The following is a 20,511-nucleotide window of genomic DNA, read 5'->3' on the forward strand; positions in this document are numbered from 1 at the left end:
GGTGGGCAGGGAGCCCCTACCATGCACAGGTGAGGCTGTGGGCACCTCCAGAGCCCAAGGCAAACGTTTCTGAATCATTGTTGGGGAGGAGTATGAAGCTGAGCTCACCTCCAGTCTCAGGAAGACCACTTCAACTCTTTGGACCTCAGCCACTCATGTAAAATGATAACATAAGGTCCCGCTAGATGGTCCTTGAGGCTCCTGTTAACTCTCACCCTCAATGACACCTGAATCCGTTTTCCTCCTCATTCAAGTCATATCACTGCAGTTCTTTGCAGCAGGAAATAAAACACCTATTAGCTGTATATACACACAACTTTCTTGGTTTCATTTCTAAATGTTTTCCTTCTCATCTTCCTTTCAGAGTCAAGTAGAGTCCTGACCTGGGCAGGGAGAAGAAGAAGCCCTCTCAAATGTCCTCCATGGCTCTCGTTACTTTTAAAATACAGTCCTTCATCCTAGCTGGATTTCTGGCACTTTTCACACTTTGACACATAGCTCTTCATGTCGCCACCCATCATTTCCTCAGCTCTCTTTGAACTTCCTGCCTCTGCGGCTTTGCTCACACCATTTTCCCTCCCAGTATTTCCTACCCTGCTCTTCATTGTCCATCCAATCTCACTGATTCTTTGGAGCCTTCCTCATTTCCCATCCTCTCCTCTATTGGCCACTTGGGTTCACCATGCTCCCTCTCTCCTGAGCACTCTCAGCACCTATGGTTAGTGCTACCTTATTAGAAGACTGCCTTATTCTGCCTTGTTTCCTTTCTCAAGGGAAATCACATCATTTTAGAAATTCTTAAATCTCCTGTAGTCCTTGCAACATGCCCTGGACAGAGTGACTTCTCTGCAAGTGTTTGTTGATTGACTTTATAGTAGGTGCTCAATAAAATATAGATACCACCTTACAAAGAATTTTACATATCTTAACTCAGCAGATGTTCACAACAACTTGTACGGGAAATCTTAGTTTAATCACAATTTTCAAATGGGGAAACTGAAAGTTAGAAGTTAGGTGATTTGCTCAAGGTAAAACAGACAGATCTCGTGGCACAAAAGTGTGTGCTTTGGTGGAGACCTTGAGCCTTGGAGACTGACATTGAGACTGGGCTTTGCCACTTAAGAAACCTTGGGCCAGTTCTCACTCTCCTGGAGCCTCTATTTACTCATCTATAGAATGGTGATATTAATAGTACCTACTTCATTTAGTGGTTGTGCTATAGTGTGTCATGCATGTGTCTAGCGTATGGTTAAGGCTAAATACATATTAGTTACAATATTATCATCATTATTTTGTGACATAAAACAGCTTCCCTATGAACAAATTTGTGGACTCTACCGTGTCTGCCACATGGTGGACACTCAGCAACTATTTGAATATGTGGGCTAAAGAATCATTTGTTTTTTATCCTAGATTATTTCCTAAATGTTTTTTTCCAACTGCAAGCAGGTCACCATCTTAGTGATCAACAACATTATTCTGCCTTCCCCACCCCCTACGCCCTCTCCCACCAGCTGACCCAGCAGAGCCAGGCACCAATGGGACATGGCAGATAATTCTGGGCAGCCAAATGAGGAAACCAGGGTTGGCTTCTGCTCAGAACTTGCTGGGAGTTGGACAGGTTCACCCGTTATTTACCATGCCTACAAATCAACTGGAAAAATCCCAGGCTGGTGGCGAGATGGAGGGTTTGCAAACTAGAAAGAGAAGAGCTGCTGAGAGTGCAACCGCTCCCAGGGCTTGGCAGAGCCACAGCTCCACGGAGCTTACAAGATGAGGTCAATGTCTCCTTTCTCCAGGAGAATAGTGACAGAGACTCAGGCGTGTGGGCCAATGGAGAGTAAGGTTAGAGGCAACGTCCTTAACAACTTCCCCAATGGGAAGCAGTTTTGCTTTCCCTCTGTCTCTCTGGGCACTGGATCAACCACTCACTGGGAAAACAAGTGTTGGTGCCAGAGCCTTCTGTGGGTTCCAGGCTGCGTTTTTCAGAGACAGGTACTTGAATCCTCTTGCTTGTGGTTCAGGGGTCATTCTACCCATACTTTGGGAGCTTAGGGGTGTGTCTTAATGGGATCAAGGGACAGTGATTCACAGGTCCCTGGGGCGGGACGTACCCACCTTGCTGGCTCACGTTTCTTCACCCGGCAGCTGGTTATTCTCAGCCATGGATTACTTTCCCTCTCAACTTAATTTATTAGAGCTATTTTGAGAAAGTTGCTGGGCAGGGAGGCTGGTGTGAAAAAGGAAAGTCAATAAGGGATCAGGTGGCTACTTTCTACCTCCAGGGGACACGTGCAGGGCTATGCTCCTCAAGCTTGTCCCCTGCCTCTTGCCTTGGACCCTTCCCTTCTCTTCCCTCTGCTCTGGCAATCCTGTTCCTTTTTAGCTAGCCAGCCCACTGGGGAGCAGTCAGATTAACTAATGGCTGAGGATATGCATGTACTACTTAAGAAATAGAACTGAAACACAGTAAACCTCATTGGAGGACTAAAATATCACAGTGCCAGAGACCTTCAGAGCTGGAAGAGACTGCCGACAGCCGAGCCCTACCAGGTCTGCCCTGCTCACAACAGAGGAAACTGCCCACGTCCCCTGAGGAACATGCAGGTGGCCATGATTTGTATCACATGACCTGGCTATTGCTGATACCACAGGCAGATTTACATGCTGGTTTAGCCTGATAAGCTGGCCTGGTGCTAGAACTTTGTCTGATAGGGATGGCAATGATCAACTGGACTAATTGCATTTTCTCTCTCTGGAGTTTCAACCTGAGACCTACAGACAGAGTTAGAAAGAGAGTGGGAACAGAATCGGAAAGACAAGCAAGGAAGCCATGGTGGTCAGAGAAGCTGACTGTAGCAGGGATCAGTGGTAAGGGGATAGGAGAGTGTGGAGCCCTTATTAACCCTCTAGTTCCCACACTGGGTGCCAGTCTCAGGCTGCCCAGCCCAGGTTCTTGGATGTCTGCCTCTTGCATTTCATACAAATTCTCCAAAAGAGCCACCTTTTGGAGACAACCTCGGTGGGTCTCTCTTATTTACCACCCATAGGAGCTAATGAAGAATTCATCTGGCCTGGTATACAGATGAGGGAATTGAGGCTAGGAGACCCCGGGTTGCTCCCCAGGGTACAGAATCAGCACCTGGGTCCACCGAGGAATCCAGTTCCTTACCTGAAAAGTTTGCTTTCAGACAGTGGTGTTTCAGGAGTAGGATAGGAGTGAGCGTGAGAATGTGGGGGTGGGGAAAGCAGTGACAGAGGCAGGGAAGGCGGTAGGTAGAGTTGGTGCCCAGTTAGATGAGGAGCAGGAGAGGAGATGGCAAGGTTAGTCGTTCAAACTCTGTCACATTGTTATAATTACAAACCAGTTTGTAGACAGTAAAGCTGAACTCTAAATTGCCTGTGTATCCTTCCCTCTCAGTGACTGTTCCTCAGGAGGTTTTTGCTCCTTGCGTCTACCTTGCTCATCTCACCAACCTTCCCTAGGTTGTGCCCACAGAGAAAGTGGTTTAGGAAAGGGGGCAGAATGAGTAGAAATCTCCCCTTACCTGCAAACCTGCTTACCTGTCATGTGTTCTAGAGGCAGCTCCAGGCTGGTTTTGCCTTGATGTCTAGAACTCCATGGAGACTTTGCTGCCTGTACCCTGACACTTAATGGAAAGAGAGCTCTCTTTATTCTAAGAGAAACGCTGACAGGAAAGGTGTTAGCATGAGCAGCTGCTGACCGCAGGGCCAGACTTTGCACTGGATAGAATAATCCCTAAAACAAGGCTGATAGCTGGACTCTTCTCTCCTCACAGGCCCATGAACACGGTCCGGATTGCCGTTGTGGGGGCAGGCGTGATGGGGCTCTCCACTGCTCTGTGCATTTCCAAGCTGGTCCCACAATGCTCCATCACCGTCATTTCAGACAAGTTCACTCCTGATACCACGAGTGATGTGGCAGCTGGAATCCTTATTCCCCATGCTTACCCAGGTGAGAGGGATTTTTGCTCCTCTGTCAGACATGCTAGATATTAGGGAAAATGATGTTAGTGGAAATCTGTTGACAAAGACAGCTGGATGTGAGTGTAAGTGTATCGTACACTTTCAACATCTTGGTTTATCTGTCAGGAAAGGCTCAGTTATGCTGTAAGCCAAGAATAACCTCCAACCGTAGCAGCTTAAAAGCAAAGGTTTATTTCTTGCTCACCGTATATGTTGATTGATCATTAACAAGGAGTCTGCCCCTCACCCAGGGACCTAAGCTGATGACGCAGCTGATGTTTTGAATGTCCTTAGCCCCTGTGCCTGGGGGAAAAGAGCAGGGGGTGGGGTGGGGTGTCTCCCCTCTGCAATTAAAAGATCTGGCCTAGTAGTGACTTTTGTCACTTGTGATGACAGCTCATTGGCCAGCAGTCCCAATGCTCCCATCCCTCAGAAAGAGGCCAGGAAGTGCAATTCTGTAAGGGTCCCAGAAGATGGAGGCCAGCCAGAAGTAATTGGTGAACAGCACGAATGACTACTGCAACTGGTAACTCTAAGTCTTTCTGTTTTCACCAGTAATGACAGACAAGTCAGAAATTACTTGTATGTAATGGGACTAAAGTTAACCTCACTTCTAAGCCAGTATAAAACAATCAATCAATTTGTATTCAGGCCTACAGATGCATTGATTTTTTAAAAACATGTCCATGCATCCTTTCCATTCTGTATTTTCCACATGAAATTGGAGAACGGAAATAGCATTAAATAGAAACCAAAATCACTTTGCAGCTAATGAGGTCTATGTTCACTATTTCCACCTTCCTTTTTCCCCTTTACGTTTAGTTTTAATTTTTAGTCAAAGTTACACATGCACGTAGTTTAAACAGTCAAATGGTTATAAGGTTTATTACAAAGAGCAGCAATCTGGACTATGAACATTGCCCTGTGCATTTAATCTGGTAACTCATGTTCTTTAGTTCAGGAAACAGTCTTAAATTACTCAGTTATTGACTCCTCCTTCCTGCTCTCTCTCTCTCTCTCTCTCTCTCTCTCTCTCTCTCTCTCTTTCTCTCTCTCTTCCTCGAATTGCTATTATGCCGGGCCTCCTGGACTGGACCTCTTGTAGCTTCCCCACTCTCTCCTATTTCTATTTCTTTCTGTTTCACTTTTGGGGAGATTTTATAAATTTTGTCTTTTACCTTACTGGTGACATTTTGTTTTGACTCTAGCATTTTTAATATTGCAAAGTTCTTTTTTTTTTTTTAATTTATTTATTGGGGTGACAATTGTTAGTGAAATTACATCGATTTCAGGTGTACAATTCTGTATTACATCATCTATAAATCCCATTGTGTGTTCACCACACAGAGTCAGTTCTCCTTCCATCACCATATATTTGATCCCCCTTACCCTCATCTCCCACCCCCCCACCCCCCTTACCCTCTGGTAACCACTAAACTATTGTCTGTGTCTATGAGTTTTTGTTTCTCATTTGTTTGTCTTGTTCTTTTGTTGTTTTTGGTTTATATACCACATGTCAGTGAAATCATATGGTTCTTTGCTTTTTCTGTCTGACTTATTTCGCTTAGCATTATACTCTCAAGATCCATCCATGTTGTCACAAATGTTCCCATATCATCTTTTCTTAACGCCGAATAGTATTCCATTGTGTATGTATACCACAACTTCTTTATCCATTCATCTATCGAAGGACATTTTGCTTGTTTCCATGTCTTGGCCACCGTAAACAGAGCTGCAATAAACATTGGAGCACACGTGTCTTTATGGATAAATGTTTTCAGATTTTTTTGGTAGATACCCAGGAGAGGGATTGCTGGATCATATGGTAATTCTATTCGTAATTTCTTGAGGAACCTCCACACTGCCTTGCATAACGGCTGCACCACTCTGCATTCCCACCAACAGTGGATGAGGGTTCCTTTTTCTCCACAGCCTCTCCAACACTTGTTACTATTTGTCTTTTTGATGATAGCAAAGCTCTTGTTTTAATCTCTAAATTTTCCTTTGCGAGAACACCCTATTGGTGTTCTAAGGCTGCAATGTCTTTTCTTATCTTTCTGAAGATACTAATTATAACTTTAAAAGTTTCTTCTCCTTGCATAGTTTTTGCTGTCTCCAAGTTGTGTATTTGTTGGATGTTCTCATTTTTCAAGGTGCAGGTTTTCCTGGGCCATATGGTCATTTTCACCTGTCTGCCAAGAGTTAATAGCAGGCTGCTAAATAGCTGATGGGAATTTCTGAGCGCCTGCACAGGGAGTGTTGCTTTGAGTCTCACTGGAGTGAAATGTCAGGGCTGTTTAGTTGGAGAAACTCTGATGTCATTATGTATAAATCCTTTCTTTTGGGGCAAGTCATGCTCGCCAGAGAAGAGGCTTCCAGTCTCCTGGCTGGGAAGGGTGAAGGCCTGCTGGTGTCATTCTTGAAGGCAGGGGGAGAAGAGGGCTGGAGTCTAAGCACCTGGTTTGCATGTGTTTCTTTAACCCTCCCCTTCTTACTACGGCATCCCTACCTTTGCCTGTACATAGTGTTTCCCAATCCAGACACCCACCTGTTTCACCGAACAGAGAATAAACCCATCTTTTACCAGGATGAGGAGGGAAGTACCTTGGCGTTGCAGGTCCAGGAACGTGGCTTAATCAGAACCCATAATGCTAGTGCACCTCCCGGGAGCTCCCTTGCAACAAGCACAGGAGGCTGGTGTGTTTGCACAGTGCTGATTTACCCTGGGTGCCTTTCTTGTGTCCATCTTTTAGGAGCCCCCTTGCTTGCCCCAGGCCCAGGCGAGTGGCCAGAATTAGCATGATAGTCATGGAATCATCTTCAAAGGAGGCTCATCTGAGAGTTCATCCAGGCCACTGAGGCCCAAGCTTATACTCTGGTCAGGTGGCTGGGGCCTGGATCAGGCTCTTTCTCTCTGGCGCTGCTAGATAAAGACTCTGGTCTTTTCTCTGGGCTTCTTTCAGACCAGCCCCAGTGATAACTGTCTTCAGTGCTCAGGAAGGTCAAGGACCATACTGATCTTATACGGCTGTTGTGAGGATTAAATGAGTTGGTACGTGTAAAGCATTTAGAACTGTGCCTGGGTCACAGAAAGCTATATCAGCACCTGCTATTGCAATTACCATCACTCTGGCTACAATTTCCTTTTACCAGCACTGGGACATGAATTACGTCACCAGGCTGGCTCTACCCACTATTGAACTGGAATTGTCTGTCCTTTTGGGATGACTTCTTCAGTGTGTGAATCTCCGTCACTATTTTGTTTTTAAGGTTTGGGGAAGGAATAGGGGGATGCATTTCAATACAGCTCCGTACACTGGCCTAGATGACTGGGGTACAATCCATAGAGGTCTAACTTAGTTTTCTTTGTAGCTTATTCTTTCTTTCTTTTTTATTTCTATACTAGTGGCCCCAGTCTGCAATTTTGGAATACAGTGTTGAGTTCACATGGGCACATGTTTAAAGATGGCAGTACAGATCCACTCCTACAGAGATATTTGTGGCCTCTTTAAGTTTTAAACGCGGCTACTAAAATGCCCTCATTGACCTGGGGGCTTTGTTTGGGGAGGAGGATGACTCTAGGGGCCTGTTCACCTCTATTTTGAACTCCACGGAGTCTCTCCAAGCAGAGCTGATGCAGCACCTTCTCTGCCTCACTTCCCTCGTTTCCTCTGTGGCCGCAGATTACTGTGCCCCAACCCCTGGCCTGACTGTGGACTCTCCCTCATGACCCTTCCACAGGGATCAGATGACCAAATACTTCACCCACAGTTGGATTCATCTGTGCCTACATTGGGCACTCTTTTTGGGGTCTTGAGCCCTGACTCTTATTTCCTCCCTGACAGATCTGGTACCCTTCTAGAAGCTGTGTCTGGGTCCAATATCTTGAGCTCTGACAGGGATGCATGGGAAACAGAGAGCACTGGTCCACAGGACTCTGACAGAGAGGTGATACCTGGTGTGGTCGCTGTACGTCTCTGCTGACCCTGGAAATGCTCCTGTACGCTGGTCCATGAGTCCGTGGAGTAGAGTGGGGTGGAGGTAATGGCTGGGGCTGCAAGGAGCCCTTCCCAGGGAGCTAACCTCGGCAATGGAGGCCGTGCTTCCTGTGGCAGGATGGGGAGTTCCACTCCATGTCCTTCCCACTGACGCGCAGTCTGTTCTCTGGGCCCCACAAGTCTCCCCTTGTCACCCACCATGTTTTCAGCCCCCAGGAAAGAGTCCCTGAGTTCTTTCTCCTATTGTTTCTACTGAATGGCCAGCTGGATGCCTCAGCCATAAACTAACTTCTGCTCAGGTTGGTTACAGACCCTTCACCGACCCCTGGAATCTACCTGGGGCACCAAACCACCTGCCAGCTGGCTCACATATCAGATTTTGCCCTGATTTGTTGGTTTCCCCTCTGTTGATTAATCATGATATGAATGGATGCTGACCGTGTGTGCCAACATTCAAAACTTTGGTTGCTGATGTATTGTCGGCCACAGTGTGGTCCATTACCTAAACGTTCCTTCTTGCTTCTTTATTCTCGCCAGTTTTCAGGAAGGAGCTGATCCGGAGAATAGTCATCACCATCATTTTCCTTTCTGTTCCCCTTTGCTTTTCTCCATGACTGCAGATACACCCGTTCACAAGCAGAAGCAGTGGTTTAGAGAGACATTTGACCACCTATTTGCAATCGCCAATTCTGCAGAAGCTGGAGAGACTTGTGTTCACCTGGTATCTGGGTAAGAGAGGAAATCTGAAGTTACTTTAGAATTTAGAATGATCCTAACAGACTGTAGAATTCTACACAAACTATGATTATTTACTATGACCAGAGCTTTGACCTAGAGGTGAGAGAATTTAGAAGAACGTTTTAGGCTCTACTGCAAAGAACTCAAGAAAGACAAGTTATAGTGTTAGATATTTAGCAATAAACAACCATTACAGTTTCTCGTCACAAATACTATTTTGAGTTTCCTCAGGGGTTATGTAGTGGTTTGCAAATATGGCTAAAAAATATGTCAGGTAAGCAATGAGCTTGGGTTACGTGGGGATCATAGAGACGATGGGACGCAAACAGGTGTGACGTTGGAATGGGTGCAGGGATCCAAAATATAGGGACATCTTATATATGTCATGTCCTCGGAGAATTAGATGTTCCAAAAAAAGTAAATTTTATAGACCACTAAAGTTACCTTTTTAAATGCCACTAGGGAAAAAAATTATTTCTGAAATGGTTGGCACACTTCTATTTGATTTTGATTTCTGATTTCAGGAGCATGTGTAATTAAACAAGATAATTTAAAAATAAATCCTATGTAGCATTTCTCACACAAACTAGCATTTAAATTATGACAGTATCTTTCTATATCTTCTTAAACAGAGATCATTAACCAGTCTCACCCTTACTTTCTGCCTTTTACTTTCCGACATAGCCTGTATGTCATCTGTGTTATTCTGTGTGAGAACACAGTCATGCCCATAGCCTTTTGAAGAGCAGAAATATGTGTGCCTTTTGCTAAATTCTCAAATCCACTGCATCTTTTGATTGTTTCTAAAAAAAAAATCAAAGCACAATTGTCCTCTCTCCTCTTTTGAGATCAGACAATCTGTTGACATTTTCTGCTGGTGAACATACCTGCGTCAGGCAGCCTTCTATCCTTTTCCTCTTTTTGCCCTCCCTCACCATCACAAACACCCAATGACGGTGACATCATTAATTTCCCAAAGTCCCTGTCCAAAGTAGCAACTTTCACTTCTCTACCTTCCGAAGATGGATTGATGTTACAACTCTCTCCCAAGTCAGCTGATGAATCACAGAGAAAAATGGTTTTCATTGACATAGGGCCACACTTTTTTTTGGTCCAAAACCAACATGACCCAGTTTAATTCACAAACCTTGGTTCTAAGTAAGTTTTGGAAACAGCTATGTCCAAAATTCAAATATACTTTCAGGAGTAAAACTTGGCCACCGTTGAGGGTATTATAAAGAATGTACTTTAAGCTATATTCTAAGAGAGAGTTATTTATTTCCTCAGATGAATGACTTTTATTTCACTTGCTTCCAAAAAGGATTTGGATCAGTCAAGCAAAGACAAGGCCCAATGTCGTGTGCATATAGCCTTACTCATCTATCTATTCCCTCAAAACAATTTTTCAACATTCACCAGTACCAGGTACTGTCCTAGGTATTAGGGATGTATAAATGAGCAATTTGGTACATACAGTTTGGCATATAGTAGATGCTCACTAAATATGTGTTGAGTGAATTTTTAAGAAAGACATACATGGTTCTGCCCTCACGTAGCTTATGGTCTGTAGGGAATATCCTAAATCTAATGTGTTAAAAGTGAGACTTGAGTTACCAAGGGAAAACTACAAGGTGCTAAGGAAGCGTGTATCTGGAGAATAAACTAGCTCTGGGAAGTTGTGAGAAGCCACCAGGAAAAAGGGTAATGTTTCAGCAGAGACCATCTGGATGAGTGTAGGTTAGTTTGGTGATGTTGTAGAGGTGAGGGGGGCAGAGACAGGTCCGGGATAGAGGAGGCAGCATTCCAGGTAGAGGGACCAGCTTTCCAGGTAGAGGGACCAGCACATGCATAGACCTGAGTCTAGGGTGACTATGGTGTGTTGAAAAATTCTAGGGTTATGGGAAGCCCCTAAGGGATTTTACACAGTGAAGTACCTGATCATAATTACATTTTAACAACATACTGTCTATAGTGTAGAAGACAGATTTGTAGAAAGAGAGAGGGTGGTGAGATAGATTAGGTGTTGATAACATGGATAGAGTGTAGATGGATTTGAGAAGTGTTTAAGAGGAGATGTGATGGGACCTGATAGTTGATGACATGTAAGAAAGGAGAGAGAGAGTCAAGAATGATTCTTGGGTTTCTGGAGTTAGCAGCTGGGTGAATGGGGGACTGTTTTTTGAATTGGATAAGCCTGGGGGAAGGGGTATTGGAAGCATGCGGGGTGGCTAATGTAGGAGACAGGGAGCTAGCCATCCAGTGGGGAGCAGGCAACATGGGTCTGCATCTGGTTTTGGAGCTCAGGACAGAGGAGAGGGCTGGAGATGTAGGCTTCTGAGTGGCCTATATGTAATGGTGAAGATATGGAAGAGGGCAATCTAGCCCAGGGAGAGTGTGAAGAGTGAGACAGCAAGAGGGCCCAGAAGGAAGTCCTGCAGCAGACAACATTTGTACCTTCCATGGGGACCACTTTGCATGAATTACTTAGAGATATAAATTCTGGCACATCAATGACCATCTCATTAGCAGCCGTGTGCAGCTCTCAAATGATTTTCCTTGCTATTTTAGAGCAGCCATGATTTACAACATGTACGCCTTTTGATGAAAACACCCCAACACTTCTAAATCCAAACAGATGCCTAGCAGCTGTTGGTAGCACTATCACAGGCTTCTTGTTAACGACCAATATCATTCCATTCTCATCCACCCCCAAGTGTGACTTAACAATTACAGGGCTCTTTCTGACAACTCAGCTTCTCCTATCAAGTACTAAATGTGATGACCTACAACTTAACTTACAAGTTTCACCCCTGCCTCCTTCACTCCCACCATTACTATTCCAATTTAGATATTTTGTTCAGAATTGAGGCTGGCCTTTAAACTTTTGATGGTTTGCTTATAATTTATGTAAAGCATTCTGCAAAACAGAAAAATCTTCCCTCAAAAATGCATGGTCATAAGTAAAGAGAATGTAGGCAAGAGCTTTTTAGAAAGAGACTTAAATTGAATCTTTAAAAGACACACTATCTTTTAAATGTCTTATTCCCTCAATCATGAGCATTTTAAATTTAGCTACTGAGTTATCTGAACCCAAGAGAAAGGATGAATAGATCCTTTTCTCTTTATGTGTATAGGAAATGTTATTTTTCAATGCTTTAGAGAATGTGACATGGGATTCACTAGAAATGTGTTATTTCACAAAATTTCAAGAATTTTTTCCACTTAATATGTTTGAGTTGGCAGATATTTGAGAACATTCCTTCTGAGGAAGTGCCATTCTGGGCTGACGTGGTTCTGGGATTTCGAAAGATGACCGAGGCTGAGCTGAAGAAATTCCCTCAACATGTGTTTGGTCAAGCTTTTACGACCCTGAAATGTGAAGGTGCTGCCTACCTCCCATGGTTGGAGAAAAGGTTGGTTGAAATGGCTCTTTGATGTTTCCTTCATCTCTCATAGCCATCAATAACTTCATAGCTATTCATAAAATGTATTCTGGAAATTCTCCATGGCCCCTCAAAGTTCTTGCATTGAGTCTTGTAGCCCACAAATGGCTAAGACTTTGTAAAACACTGTGAAGATAGTGTTTGTGTCACAGGACTGCGTCAGTCACCAGGCTAGCAGTAACACGTCCGTCTCCGACTTCCAGTGCACACCTTGACACACGATCTGGTCCCCCACCCCACCCTGCAGTGAAACCCACTTCTTGAAACAGCATCTTCATTTCCTCACCTGTAAAATGGAGAAGTTTGGAAAATACACTTCCAGCTATAAAATTAGATCATTTACTCTACTTCTTTAGATAAGAGAATCTTATGCTTATTATAAATTATTTTTGAATTTTTTTCTCGTTAGTGATAAAGAAAGTAACTTCATTATTTTCTTTTGTTATATCTAAGAACTCTAAAATATGAGGGCTTATCTAAATTATGCAATGGCTTTCTCACCAAGGTTAGCCCAAAATGCCTTGAACTTGCATTTTAGCTTGGTTTTCAGGACTTCTGTTTCCAGTTCGTTAGGAAACTCATCAAAAGCATTTTATTTGAGACACCTCACTACATCTCTCTATAGTTTAGTCTAGAAATCGCAAGCATGCTGGGGGTTGTGACACATTGGCCCTTTCAATATTCAAATCTGCCTGTTTGGCAGTTGAATAGGAACAGTGTGAATTATTGTGTAACTATTAGAAAAGTGACTTGAGGTAAGCAGTGACAGCAATGATCTGGTCCCAGATATAAGATATAGAATAACTGACTCAGGTATTTCATTAATTCCACAATTCTTTGTTGAACGCCCACGTATACCTGGTACTGTATTAGAAGCTGGTCAAAAAGAAGGATAAAATATGATCATTTTTATTAAGGAATTTATAGTATATTGGGGAGATAGTGTGTATGTGTGTATATATGTGTGTGCTTATATTTAGATATTAATTAACAATCACAGTAACACATATGGTAAGGGTTAAGGACAGATTTATGAGCATTGAATGGGAGCCTAAGTCCCTTAGATACATTTCATGAGCATCATGACATATTTTTATAGCTGTGTGAGTGCTCTTCTCGCTTTTACCTCTCAGCAATGTATATGAGTCATTTTACTTTTGTAATTTCCAGTTTCATAAAACGCACACGTTTGTGCCTTGTTCACTGGCCCATAAACCATTGTTTGTAGACTAAATTTGTACCTGAATACACCGGTTGACAAATTAACATTTTGAGCCATCACATGATGGAGTTGCCCATCAGCCAACATCTGAATTTTAGCAGCGTCACCACCTTTCCTGAGTGCCAATCTTGTGTAGTGTTGCATTTTGGTCGTTGTAGTACAAAAATGACTGGAAAAACTTGGAAGTGCTAACGCTAGCGATGCAAAGTAGAAGCACCATATCGTTATCTTGATTAAATTCAGATAGTGGAAATTATTCAGCATGCCCAAAGTGGCAGAACTTTACTGTCAATGTGGTGCATAACTTTTTAATGATAAAATAACAAAAATGGAAGAACATGTACAAAACGTTGGGTATAAAAGGTGAGCTGTTATTAGAGAATTTCATAATTTGGGGTATTTTTAGTGCTCTTGGGCTGAAGTTTCATTATCACCTCCAAAGCTATTGTTTGGCTTCCTCAACTTGGATTTTGTCTCAATGTTCTATAAGGTGTGTAGAAAACCTGGCTGGAGCCCTGTGGTCTCTGGCAGATTGGGACGAGGTGGGTGAGGGAAAACCCCACAGAGTGTTTGTTCCCATCACAGAGACAGTCAAGGGCTGGCGAGAGGCTTCTATGTGTGGGGTCCACCAGGATCAGAGATGGTCACGGACGCAGAGCAGAGGGAAGTGGACGAATTCTTGTAAACTCTTTATCCACATTCCTGACATTTTGCTTTATTGGATTCTCTCTCTTTATACATATTTTTCCCCCAGAAGTATTTAAAGTTAAGTTGCAGACATGATGTCCCATTATTCCTAAATACCGCCATGTGTATTTTCTAGGAACAAGGATATTTTTTTACATAAACACAATACTATGATTCAAAAAAACAACAACACAAAAACCCAAGTACTTATAATGCAACAATGCTATTATCTATGGACCTTACTCATATTTTGCCAATTGTCCCATAAAGAACTTTACACAATAAATATATATATTTCTGCTCCATGATCCAATCCATGATAACACATCACACGTTGCATTTAGTTGTCATGTCTCTGTAGGCTCTGGTCTATCTTTGTCTTTTATGAACTTTACAACTCTGAATAGTACAGACCAGTTGTTCTGTAGAATGTCCCTCAGTGGGATTTGTCTGATGTTTTGTCACGATTAGATTGAAGTTATGCATTTTTGATGGGACCCCATAGAGGTAGGTGTTGAATCCTTGTTGCATCGTATTAGGAGGCCCATGTTGTCAGTTTGTCCTCTTCTAGGGACTTCACCTTTGATCACCTGGTCTGCCACCTATCTCCACTGTGAAGTTGCTGCTTTCCCCCTTTGCAAACGATTTGTCAGGATATATTAATATCCTGAGGCTATGTAAATATCCTGGTTTTTTTTTACACATTTACCACTAGTTTTAGCACCTATTGATAATTATTGCCTGAATCATTGCTGTTTGCCAATTGACAATTTTCTAATTTCTCCTATATTAATTTGCTTTCTACTTTAAGGAAGAGTCTTTTCTTTTCCTGTATTTATTTATTCAAGTATTTATTTGTATCAGTATGGACTCATGGGTTTCTATTTTATTCAATATATTTCAGTCTTTTACTCTCTTTATTTACTTAGATGTTCAAATTGTCCAAGATTTGGCCAGTGGGAACCCATTCAACACATGTCTGCATCTTTTCTTTCTTTCTTTTTTTTTTTCCAGTACTGTCTTACTTTTGGGAACAAGATTCCATATACCCCAGTTTGAGAAAAAAAACATTTTATAAATATTTTCCTTCATCGTTTCTTTAATGGAAACCTGCCATTATTTAAAATTATGGACTCGGTGCAGAAATAAACTGCCTTTACTCTTTCTTCCTTCCCTTTCCTTCTGTCCCCTGAAGTTTCCCTCTATCTCACTTTAGGGTGGAGCCAGAGGACACACCCAACACCAGACCCTCCTCTACCATGTCTGGCCTGGGACAAGAATGAAAACAGTAGCCCACATGCAGATGTATAAATATTTAAAAGTTCTCGGTCAAGCTTTAAATACGATATAATTTATCCTTTTACTTAGCAAATATGCCTTATGACCACCCGAAGGCCAAGTTTACATTTAGAATTCTTGGATTCCCAGGAGGGCTGCACCTTAACATGGCAGCCTTATGTGCATGCCAGGAGGCACCCGAGCCCATATACCCAAGCTCCATCCCTACCCTCCCCCAGAAAATAGCTCTCCCTTGGCCACCCTTTAGGCTCAGGGGCGCACAGAGTGGCATGGTCTGCCCCTCAGAAGACAATGCAGGCCCTGGAAGTGGGGTGGGAATATGGGGATCCTGGGTCCCCAGCTCATGGACTGGAAGTGAAGGGAAAGGGCTCTGAATGAGCGCATCTCTTGGGCCCACATGTTTACTACTCCCTCACAGCTGGAGAAGGACCAGAGCGGGGTCCTCTAGGTGGCCCAGTGGAAGGAAGGTACAACTCAGATTAGTCAGGGTAAGTTCTGAGTCCTAGGAATAGTAATCAGGAGGTGAGGGTGTGAAGAGTTTCTCCCAATCTTTCACCAGATCATTGGCTCTTAACTTGAGACAGAAAACTTACACAGAATTCTCCTTGGGAGAGAGGGCACATTGCTCTTAGTTTGTTTTAAGGGATGAACAGTAGATAAACCCTTGGAAGATGGGAAGTTTCGTTGGGGCAGAGAGGGAGCATGAAGGCCCGGGACCCCTGAAGAGGTGGCAGAAGGGGTGTGTCATGTGGGAGAAGGCAGAGGCAGGGAAGCCAGCGTGAGTCACTCCCACTGTATGTGTCCCTTCTCCTGAGGAGTCCTTGGAAGTCTCCCAGTTTTCCTGGGGTTGCTCTGGGCAGTGACAAACTTCCCGTGGGTGGAGGTGGGTGGGGTTGTCTCCACACTGGACTTGAGCAAGGGCCAGTCCCCAGCATGGCCACAGTTCCAGCTGTTCTCCCCCTCCGGCTAAGAATGAATGTTTAGGCTCTGGGCCACCCTCAGTCATTTTCACACAGAAACAATTAGAGCTGACCCATGAAAACACAGATTTGAAGAGTGTGGGGCCACTTATATGCAGATTTATTTTTAAATAAATATACGCGTATGGTTGGTCCCGTATCCTCAGGTTTCGCATCTGTGGATTCAGCCAACCCAGATGCGGAGGGCTGACTGTACGCAGTGTTCTACGACATTTTATATAAGGGACTTGGAGCACCCATGGATTTTGGTATCTGCTGGGGGTCCTGGAACCAATTCCCCACGTATACCAAAGGACTGTATTTAAGTTTTGGGGAAGTCAACAGTTACGTGGGGATTTACGACTGTGTAGGAGTCGACGCCCCGAATCCCCACCTTGTTCAAGGGTCAACTAAATTATCAGGATGATTTGTTCTGCCTGCTTCTAAAGTATTTCTAGAAAACCTTCTAGAAAACAGGCTCCTTATTTCCACAATAACCTTATTTTCAGGCCTAATCTCTAACTGTGGGATAAAGGCCTGAGAAAAATCCTGCTACCCTCTCATTAGTTGGAAACCTGTTGTCAGCATTTTACTTTACTTGAAATAACTCTGAGTGAGTGGTAGTTTATGCCAGTGGGAGCCACCTCCTGACTGCCACACCATCAGGCATGATGACCAGCGAGCTGGGGTTTGTGCCTGGGAGCACACTGCTTCCTGTCTGTTTTCAGGTGACAGAGTGAGGGAGAGGAGACCTGAGGGGGTCTGTTCTTGACTCCATAGAGTCCTGGGGAGGCCTTTTCAGTCCATTTGTTTGATGTACATGTCCACCATGACAGTGGGTGGGGACACGAGTGCCTCACATAGACAGTGCACCCTGTCTACTGAAGGGAAGCCACCCCACCCTCTTCCAGCACCCCCTGGGGTCCCTGATATCTCATGCTTCCTCCTGCCGCTCAATGTGAGGCCTGCACAAATAGCACGCAGAGGTCTCCACTCTCTGGTATTAGCTGTCCGCCTTCCCTCAGTGCCTGGCATCTGGTGGGGAGAGAGAGGGTCACACATCCTCTTTCCTCTTGAGGGAGGCTCCGTAGGGCAAGGACTCCTCTAAGACCAAGGCAAGCGTTTCAGGACAAGGATTTCAGGCCAGATGGGAGGCAGGGCCACCTCGTGGTGGGGTGTGGGAAGGCCCCGGAACTCACTCTGTGGGCTGCCACCCACTCTCCTCCACCGGAAGCCACACAGGCACTGCTTGTTCCTCACACCCAGGGTCTGTTTTGTTGCCGCCTACACCCCTTCTACACAACGTGAATGCTCAACCAGCAATGTTCTGACTCAAAAACAGGCATTTCAGTCTGCAAGCCATACAACAATGGCTTCGCCTTTGGCTCTATTCTTCTGAAACAATATAAACTTATAGGAAAGAAAAAATGTTTTAAACTACAAATTAGATCTTTATCACTTTTCAAAGAACAGAAGGGGTCATCTCCCTCTCAAAAAAATACATATATATGTCCCCATCTCCAGTAGTATCCAGAACAAACAAATGAACAAAAAACCTCTGAGGTTTAATCAGCCATGCAGATCGTTTTACATCTTCGGCCAGTGGAGGCATCATCTGTTGCTTTTTATTTGTCCCTTCTAGGAAATGAATTGTAGAGGCTATAAGTCAGTTGAGCCTGCCTTTTCTTCAGGCATCCTACCTACATAAATCATCCCAGTATTGTCCTGCCTTTGATGACATCCAGCAAGTTGGGTGCCCATTTTTGTGCCAGGGACCTTATAACTTAGGTGCATTGCTTACTTTTTTGGAGGCCATGCCTTACTCTGTGGCCCTGATAAGGCCAGCAAATCACAGCACTGACCACACTGGGCTTCTCTCGCTGCACTTTCCTTCCACTCATCTAATAATTATTCTCTGCTACTTTCCCTGGAAGAGTCCTCTGTTTCCTATTGCCTGTGTCTTCTGTTCTCCTACTTGGTCTGACTCATAGCACTGCTTACGAAAGAAACTCCTGTGATTCTCTTGGCATTTGGACAGAAATATGGATTGTATATTAGGAATGTAACAGGTTGTCCCTGCCTTATAAAGGTCCTACCTGCAAAGGTCCCTTCCTGTGTACAGCAGACCTCTGCTCCCCTGCACACAACACACACCATGCCTGCTAGAGCACAGCCTTCCGTTTTCAACATATTTAGGGATTTCCTCCTCAACCCCTAACCAGAGAAGCAATGGGCAAAAGATGGTCCCCCAACACAGGTCTAATGTGAGCTCTACCCTTTTTTCCTTGCTATGCAAGGATGAAGTGGAGGGGACCAGCCGGGAAGATGGAAAATAATGGTGTTTGTTTTTTCTGATGATGATAACAAGGTTGAATAGAGAATAGATGGAGACTGTGTGGGTTGCAATAGCCTTGGGGACATCAGTAACTTCAGGGGCTTTCAAGTGGGAAGTAGAGTGCAGTTAATTTTATTAGAATATGCATTGCAAGGAAATGCATGAGGAATATGATCATCAGGTGAGATAATGTTGTTAGGTCAAAACTAGTCTACATATACGATGTCTGCCAATTAAGTTTGAGAACTCATCCTAGAAAAAGTGCTACATACCTCATTGCTGAATATCACTACAGTCACCTTTGAAGTACTCCCCTTGGGAGGCTATGCACCAATGCCAGCACCTAGTCCACCCCTCAAAGCAATTCTGGAACTCTTTTTCTGGAATGGCCATCAGAGCCGTTGTCGTATTACCTTTGATGTCCTGAATGTCATCAAAATGTCTTCCTTTCAATATTCCTTTAACTTCAGGTAAAGAAAGAAGTCATTGGGGGCCAGACCAGGTGAGTAGGGAGGGTGTTCCAACACAGTTACTTGTATACTGGCTAAAAACTCCGTCACAGACAGTGCTGTGTGAGCTGGTGCATTGTTGTGATGCAAGAGCCATGAATTGTTGGTGAAAAGTTCAGGTCGTTTTTGTCTAACTTTTCCACTCAGCCTTTTCAGCATTTCCAAATAGTAAACTTGGTTAACTGTTTGTCCAGTTGGTACAAATTCATAATGAATAATCCCTCTGAAATAAAAAAAAAAAGGTTAGCAGCATTGTTGCAACAAGTTCATGAATTTAATTGTCGGACCTTGTAAAATGCAAGAAATCCCATGTATCATTCACCCAGATTCCTCAAATCTCTTTGATTAAAAATTATTATTAAAAATATAGCTAACATACACCATTATATTAATGTCAGGTATACACCATAGTTATTCAATATTTATAAACCTGAAGAAATGATCACCACGATAATTCCAGCAACCATCTGACACCGTACCACACTATCGCAATATTACTGACTATATTCCCCATACTGCACATCCCCATGACTTATTTGTTTTATGCCTAGAAACTTGGACCTCTTCTTATTCCCCTTCCCCTTTTCCCCCTTTAAAATTTTTCAATTACAATTGACATTCAATGTTAGTTTATATTAATTTCAAGTGTACAGCATAGTGGTTAGGTGGCTTCTTAAATTTATAAAATGTAAGAAGTGATCCCCCTGACTAGTCTGGTACCCACCTAGCACTATACATAGTTATTACCATATCATTGACTAAATTCCCTATGCTTTACTTTATATCCCTATGACTTTTATAACTACCAATTTGTACTTCTTTTATTTATTTATTTATTTATTTATTTATTCATTTATTTGTTTGTTTCAGGTGTACAAGACAAGGTAATACTTAGACGTTTATCATTTATATCCCTCACACTGTGAACCCCCCTCACCCCATCCATTATCCCTCTGACCTCACACCGAGCCATCACATTATATATATAAAATTATAGTTGGCATTCATTAATGTTTAGCTTCTGTTGTACAATGCCATAGTCATCCCCTCACCTTTTTCACCCTGCCCCTCAGCCCCCCTCCCATCTATCACCCCAACAAATGTACTACCCCTTGACACCAGACATAGTTATTACAATATTTTTGTCTATATTCCTTATGCTATACTCTACATCCCTATAACTATTTTTAACAACCAATTTGTTGTCAAATTTGGTGCAAAAGTAATTCCGGTTTTTGCAATTATTTTTAACTTTTTAAACCACAATTACTTTTGCACCAACCTAATACTTCTTAATCCCTTCCCGCTTTTCACCCATAGCTCCAACACCCCCT

General features: G+C 43.4%; 1 protein-coding gene across 5 annotated transcripts in view; it reads left to right on the top strand.

Annotated features, from left to right (window-relative positions):
- DDO (D-aspartate oxidase) overlaps positions 1 to 20,511 on the top strand; it is a 66,923-nt gene that overhangs the window by 35,375 nt on the left and 11,037 nt on the right. The window contains exons 1-4 of one of the 5 annotated variants that reach the window (XM_081044564.1): positions 1,676 to 1,995; positions 3,801 to 3,976; positions 8,606 to 8,714; positions 11,960 to 12,136. In XM_081044564.1, the coding sequence (XP_080900690.1) occupies positions 1,877 to 1,995; positions 3,801 to 3,976; positions 8,606 to 8,714; positions 11,960 to 12,136 (581 nt within the window). In that variant the 5' untranslated portion in view covers positions 1,676 to 1,876. Of the gene's footprint in view, positions 1 to 1,675; positions 1,996 to 2,093; positions 2,608 to 2,644; positions 2,872 to 3,800; positions 3,977 to 8,605; positions 8,715 to 11,959; positions 12,137 to 20,511 lie in introns of those variants that run through there. The other 4 variants (XM_081044567.1, XM_081044568.1, XM_081044566.1 and 1 more) reach the window with 4 other exon arrangements.

The sequence above is a fragment of the Rhinolophus hipposideros genome, assembly GCF_964194185.1.
Source record: "Rhinolophus hipposideros genome assembly, chromosome: 3".
Classification (NCBI taxonomy): domain Eukaryota; kingdom Metazoa; phylum Chordata; class Mammalia; order Chiroptera; family Rhinolophidae; genus Rhinolophus; species Rhinolophus hipposideros.